This window comes from Belonocnema kinseyi, chromosome 2 (assembly GCF_010883055.1).
Source record: "Belonocnema kinseyi isolate 2016_QV_RU_SX_M_011 chromosome 2, B_treatae_v1, whole genome shotgun sequence".
Taxonomy (NCBI): Eukaryota; Metazoa; Arthropoda; class Insecta; order Hymenoptera; family Cynipidae; genus Belonocnema; species Belonocnema kinseyi.
This window is the reverse complement of record NC_046658.1, coordinates 98,050,509-98,058,248: the sequence shown is the minus strand read 5'-3', so window position 1 is coordinate 98,058,248 and position 7,740 is coordinate 98,050,509. Positions and strand designations below refer to the sequence as shown.

At 30.3% G+C, this 7,740-nt stretch overlaps 1 protein-coding gene across 1 annotated transcript in view; it reads right to left on the bottom strand.

Moving 5' to 3' along the window:
• Positions 1-4,043: 4,043 nt before the first annotated feature.
• LOC117167132 (acyl-CoA:lysophosphatidylglycerol acyltransferase 1-like) overlaps positions 4,044-7,740 on the bottom strand; it is a 29,919-nt gene continuing 26,222 nt past the window's right edge. The window contains exon 6 of the mRNA XM_033351821.1: positions 4,044-6,948. Within this exon, the coding sequence (XP_033207712.1) occupies positions 6,718-6,948 (231 nt within the window). The 3' untranslated portion in view covers positions 4,044-6,717. The remainder of the gene's footprint in view (positions 6,949-7,740) is intronic.

Below are 7,740 nucleotides of genomic sequence, written 5' to 3'. Positions count from 1 at the left end.
ATGACTTCATCATAGAGTTTTGGATATTAATTTTAATTTTCAAAAGTTATTAATGTAAACAATAAAATCGGTAATTTTTGTAACGATTTTATTATTTAATTGAAAGGCTTTTGAAAAATTGTAAATTATATCAAAAAACGCTGCAATGAAGTTATGTTCTACAAAGATATTAAAAAAATAAAGAATCGTCCCATGGTTTAGTGCTAATGTTTGGCCCCTGGTTTGCACCCATGTTGGATTTCCCCCACCAAACCAGAGATATCCCCACCCCGCTTCATGAAAATAATGCCAACGATTTAAAAAATTCCAAATCTCAAATTACTTCTACATGAAATACAAATATAAAAAAATGCAAGAAAATGTGATATAATTTAAATGAGTTAAATTTCTTATTATTCAAAATAACGTTCAGTTTGAAATTGTACAATTTGAATTATTTGCAAATGAAGTCTTTCAATTCTTACAATTTTAATTTAAAATTATTCGATGTGGAATGTTTGCAATAAAAAAATTTGAAACCCATTGTAAATGTCTTCAAATTTAAAATAAAATGGTACCCTCTGCAAATATTTAAATAAAGTGCCTAATTTCAAGGTCTTTCAGTTTAAATAATTCAATTTGAAAGACTTAACATTATTATAGTCCAATAACATTAAATATTTGAAATTATAATTATATCACTTTTAAAGTTTTCAATTCAAGGGCTTACAATTACTCCTGGCGTAAAGTATAAATATACATAAAATAATTAATTATAACTTTAATTTATTAACACGTATAGGGGTATCAATTAATTAAATTAAATATATTATTTTTACATATATTTACAATTTTTCTCTTGAAATACATCACTTTACTAAACTTAAAAATTGCAATTAGAAATTTGAAAATATAGTATCATTTAGTCATCATGTACAAAACTATATTTTGATTTCATAGGTAAACAAATAATTGTTAATTTAAATCTTTATAACATGAAGAATCAGTAAAATATGCCTTTGCTGCATCAAAGGTGAATAAATACATTTTCATTTTGTCACTAATTTCCAGACAGTATTAAATTAAAAAGATTTTATTATATTTAATTTATTTAATACACCGAAATATTATAATAACTTATTTGAAATTTCATTTACATAAATATTTTAAAAGCTACAATAAGTCCTCAAACATTGAAAAAATCAAGATCCGCTCTAATCTGCTAGGTTTAGCTTAGAAATATATTTGAGTTTCAAATCAAAAAAACAAATTCTCATAAAGAGTTAAATTTTCAAGAAGGAAAAATTTTTTATTCAAAAAAGAAAAAAAATGTAATCCAAAATGTTGAATTTTCAAGCCAAATAGATAAGCTTTCAACCTTTCAACCAAATAGTTGAATTTTTTAACCAAAAGATTAATTTTTTAAACAAGAAAATTAATTTTCTGGAAAAAAACGAATTATCAACAAAACAAAACACGTTTTAATTAGATTTAAGTAACAATAAAAAAACTACTATTCGACAAAACGGTTGCATTTTCCAACGCGTTGCCAAACTTAAGAAAAATATTTGACTACTCATCCCGATTTTCTGGACGACAAGACACACTTAATTTAAAAATATAAACTTTAAATAATTGAATAAATCCTAAAGTTAATTTTCTTCGAAACAGTCAAATTTTCAACCAAATTGTAACATTTTCAGTTTAAAAGAAAAATAATGTTGAACCAAGAAACAATTAATTTTTCACAAAGTAGTTCAGTTTTCAACAAAAAAAAAAAAAGTAATAGTTCATATTTTAACGAAAAAAGACAAATTTTCAATTAAATACTTGAATCCTCCCCAGTAAACACATTCTGTAACTGTTAGAGATCAAAAAAGGAACTGTGTTCTATAACAGTTGTTACAAGATGGTAGTAGAAATGTTCTACAACAAAAAGGCAACAGCGTTCTAGAACACTGTGACAAAATTGTGACCATACTGTTCTAAAACAAAAATGTAACAGTGTTCTAGAACACTGGGATAAAATTGCGACAGAACTGTTCTCGAACTATGTAATAGCACTGTTCTGTAACAGTTGCTATGCAATTGCTCTAGAAAAAAACTGATCACAGACGCTCTATAATATTTGTTTCAAATTTATTTTAGAACTATGCCATAACAGTGTTATGTATCGAAGTTCTAGAAACCTGTTACAAGTTTGTTCTAGAACAAATTAGGAACAAAGATTAGTTCACTAAAACTATGGTCGAGCTAACCCTTGCCAATATTCCTAATGTGGATATCTTGGACGTATAATTTTTCTTAGTCGGGAATGCTTACGCGCTATCCCAGATCAAAATATATCCATGGGGATATCAACATTTCCGCCTCGCCGGATATTCCGACGGGTTATCCCTGGAATAACCCGGTACATAAATGGGGTCAAATCTAATATCCCCGGATAGCCTTTTGCTGTGAGGGGTACATATCACTGTTCCATATTCCATAAATAACAGTTCTATAACTGTTATAGAATTGTCCTAGATTTTTTACAATTCAGCGTACCAAAGTTCTAGAATTGTTACAGGTCGGTTGTCACAGCGTTCTATATCTGTTAAAGATTTGTCATACAACATTTGTAATTGAGTATATGGGGGATGACATAGTTACTCGCATGTTCGTAACCTGTTACTAACCTCTTCTAGAACACGTTCTTTTGTGTTCTAGAACAGTTAAAGATCTGTTATGTAACCATGTTTGATGGATCAACATAAAAACCTTAATTTTCAACAAAAAATTACGTTTCTACCAAAAGAACGAAATTTTTAACAAATAAAAAATTTTGCAATCAAACAGTTACATTTTCAACCGAGAAGATTATTTTTTAATGAAAAAGATTAATATTCAATTACCATTCTACATTGGATAATGAACCTAGAGTAGACAATCATTAATTAAAAGCATAAATATACGGAAAATAATTAATTTTAATATATTAAAAAATATAGGGTCTCTTCAATTAACTAAATTTAATGAATTATCTTATGTACATTAGTTTTCATAATTAAGCGTTATCTACCGAAAGTTCATTATTTACTCTAGGGTGATCTCCCGTACTTCGCAATATTTTTCTTCAAATACATAATTTCACTAAACTCGAAAATTTTACACAAGAAATTGTGAAATGATATCATTAAAACATGAATAATCAGTGAAATATGCCTTTGCTGAGTCAAAGCTGAATAAATCCATTTTCATTTTGACAATAACTTCAAGACAGTATTGAATTAAAAAGATTTAATTTAATTTATTTAATACCCTGCACCATCTACTGAGTTTGCTTAAGAATATATTTGGGAGTCCTCTTAACTTAGAACAAGCAATTTCTTACCTGAATTCGTTAAAAGAATAGTATATTTCGCAACAAGGGGCGAAAGGGGACAATTGCACGAGTGTGAAGTTAGCTGTTCGAGCGAAGCGAGGGTAGATATCACACGAGTGAAATTGTTGCCTCGCCCCGAGTCTCGCAAGCACTTTTTTATAACAAATCTATCGAAAATTTGGCTTGAGATGCCTGTAACTTCTTTGCGTCCCATGAAAGTTGTTATTCTTTGTAAATACGTAGACAGTGACAGATATAGGTTGGAGACTGAAGTTAGCCTCGAATCTCGAAACGAGATTCGAGAAGATGGAGAATGGCTGCAGACAACTGCAGATAAAGTAGAACGTATATACTTTCGATACCGGATACGGCGTAAAGTTACTTACGCAGTCGCCTGCTTCTATTTTCTAGTCTAGGGTTTAAAACACAACTTTCGACCCGCTACGGGGGCATCGAAAGTCAAACTTTCGATACATGTGTTATGAAAAAATTTATTTTTTATTTAAATATTGCACCTAGAATGTTTTTAAATATTCTCAATATTAGAAATGTGTGCATTCTTTTTATTATTTCTTTTCCTATTCGGAAAATTTAATAATGTGAATAGATTAGTTCACAATCAACCGCAAACTCAAATGCATTCATGACGTTTTGTTCGGTTACTCCTCAACTTTACTCTTGCACAACATAAATCACGAAATACACGCATGAACTTTTATTCTTTGAATTCTATTTACAAGAATTATTATTACATTATTAATAATCTTAACATTACATTTACCACGCATGACCAGAAGTATGTTTATTATGCTTAAAAACAGTGTGATTCTTGTTGCTGATAAACATTTCAGAACGGCAAGTCTCCACCAAATCACAATCTATCATATTATCCATTTTGCTAAGTCATTCCTCGTCCTTCACGACCTCACAACTTTCACTCTTCATCTGACAATGACAGCTAGTAAAATTACGAATACAAATTTGAAATTTTATCCGAGTTGTACTCTATATCGATATTTTACGCACTTCCCTCATTAGCCGAGACTTTTGTGTTTATCCTATAGGATAATAGTTGTTATAACAACTATTATCAAGAGAGTGTAAGTGTTTTAGTCAAAATAACGGGAGAAAACTTTATCAAAAGGAAAGATCCGTGGAATTTAAATCGAAATGTGTAATATGTCAAAGTTCAGAATTGCTGGCTTAAGTGTAAAAATACCTCCGTTATGTTTTATCATTTTAAAAAGCGATACCTTTTACGTGATATTACATTCTTGTAAAGTGCAGTCTCATTGTGTAGCCCATCGAAAGAAAAAGAAAAAAAAGAGACACACAGAGTGCCATCACCAATTGTGGCCACAGGTCCACATTTTGATTCGCTCAAATCACACGTAAGATTAGCTTGAGTCGAACTGCAGTGCGATTCGACATTAGATTTGTCAAAGTAGATTTTTATAAAATATATACCTTCATTTCTCTCGTTAAATTAAATGCAGACAAATGCAAATCCGAACTGCAAACTATGCGAGTAACTCTCAATCGTCGTTGCAACAGTAGAAAACTTTCGACATTTCTGCTTTGATCCTCTTTGACGATCACAGTCTCGCGTTTTATTAAAAATTTCGATTAAAGAATCCAGATTTAAAAACAAATTTTTGGCAAGATTCGTTTCCATTCAGAAGTTTTCAATAATTCACAACTAAAAACGGTATATGAAATTCAATATTCAGCTAATACTGTTAGTTATAAACAGTTAGAAATCAGAATAAAATGTATTCATAGTAATTAATCAAAAGAACTCTGAACGGATGGCCAGATTGTCACATGCTTTTGTATAATAATATAATCTAAATCTTAAACGAATTTCATAACAGAGTACATTAAATACTAAACTAACAAGTCTTTTTACTCTAAAAAGACCCTACTTTGCGAGAACAACTTTTCTTTAAAAAAAACAAATATAAAAAGAAAAGAAAACTTTTTCCGTACTTTCAAGATCAGATATTTGAATGCAATCACTATTTCATAGTTAGGCAGCTTCAAGTCTACTGAATTCAGAACTTATACAGTACCCATAACTCCTTTGCGGAAAACAGTCGAGTGATAAGTAAAAGTTGATCGGAAATTCATCACCATTGATAATTTTCTGTACGGAAATTCTGACGATGTGAGCAAGGCACAACTGTTCTAAATTTAATTTAAATACGCGTTCACTATTATAGTCGGAAAATTCCACACACTTCACTATTGATTCTCACAACTTCACACTCTTTGCATTCTCAGAGGATAAATCGTAAAAATGTTTGATATACACTATCCAAGTAAACCCACTACTGTGACGAATTTACAATAAAAAATACAGCTCCCTACAATCTGCACGATTGTTGCATATTTTTACAACTCTTTCGACACCATATATAAAGCCACTTAAAAGCCTACATTTTTTCTGTTTTCTATAACCGCGCAGACTGTACGGACGGAGTTTCCAATCGTTAAAAAACGTCGAATTTTTATTGTAAAAATTACTGCACCTTAGTCTTATATTACGCTGTAAAAGTCACGTGCAAAAGCACTGAAATTGCAAAAACGTGGGCTTAAAAACGTCATTCTTCTAGAGACAATAACAGATCACATTGGGAATCGACGATTTACCCAAGATTACATCCCTATGTTAAAGTCAATTGGATCATGGATTTATCAACACGTTGCATATACAAGTACTAAAACAAGTGAAAAGATACTACTCTGATATGATTCATTTTTCAGGACGCCTCTTTGATATACCTTCTTCAATTAAAAATTACAAATAAAACACGAATTCCATTCGAGATTTCTAGCTGCCTTCGATAACCGCAGAAAACTCGAGAGATGATAATCACATTGGCGGAATTTTGGAGAAGAAAAAAAAAATGTTCCGCCATAATTAATCTACTCGTTGTTGACTCGTCAACGGAAAGTAATCTCAGAACGCTACATTAAAATAAACGATGGTAAGAGTAATAAACTACAAAATTGTGCACAGTCTACGATGATACATCGAATTGAAATGGCAGAGTTCTCCATCAGTCGAAAGAGAACATGAAACGGGGGGACAAGCCCCATTTTCAATCATTTCCTAGCAATGTGCGATCTAGAAATACTTTGTCTAAATGGGCGTGTTTTTCATTACCTTCTTTAGTCAAGGATGGTCCGCGCTCCTTCCAAACTTTTATGAGCATTTGCATAATTTCATACAACATTATTTTCAGGTATTTAAAAAAGAAAACAGAAAATTGTATAAGGCAGAAATTTCTTACTCGTGCATAGAGCTCCACTGTCCCGATATCGACAGGGTGCTAAAGTTTTTTTTTTCCTCCATCCAAGATAGGATCCTCTCACCAAATGTAGGAAAACACATACGCGAGCATGTTGTAGTGAATGTAACTAGACGTTATGAAAAATAAATGAAGGACTAGGAATCGTAACGGATCCTGTTGGATCTTTGAACCTTCGGTTTGATTAGTTCCAACAAATGATCCATGTTTATAAAAGTTTTCTAAAAGGCTCTCCTTTTCGACCCAGCGATCATGTAACCACTTTGATAAGAGCTCTGGTTCTCGTGGCACCTGCAAAAAGTCGATATTTTCTTTGATATTTACATGTTAGTGTTAAGGAATTGCTGATACGAGTACAGATTTTTCGATTTATTAGATAATTGGGTGCTTTATAGTAAGAATTATAATTTATGGGTATGATATTTATGGGAGAAGAGAAATGTTGTATTCTAAATGACGTCAAATGATTTTTCAAGTACTTATGCTATTACAGAATTTATTTTTACAAATTGGATAAAGTTACAAGGAAGTGTTCAGACTTGGGATTTTTTTCTCATAAATTGCCAGTAGCACCCTGTTTTCGAAAAAATCAATTATCAACTTTCATCAAGCTAAAACAATTGCAAATTCAATTTTCTCAAAATTTCTTCAATTTTCATTAGTTGAAAATTCAATTATTAACATTCATCAAGCTAAAAAAACAGTGGAAAATTCAATTTTCAACAATTTAATTTTCCTCTGTTGAAAATTATATTATCAATTTTCTTTAAGTTTCAAAAGTTAAAAAAAAAAAATCTTTGAATTTTCTTAAATTATCAATAGTTGAAGATTCAATTTTTAATTTACTTACATTTCCAACAATTCAATTTTTTTATGTTGAAAATTCAAATCTCTTCAATTCTCTTAAATTTCAAAACATTGAATTTTCCTCTGTTGAAAATTATATTATCAATTTTCTTTAAGCTTCAACAGTTAAAAATTCAAATTTCTTAAAATTTCATCAGTTGAAAATTTGATTTTAATTTTTTTAATTTCAAAAACTGAATTTTCATCTGCTAATAACCGTATTATTGATTTTCTTTA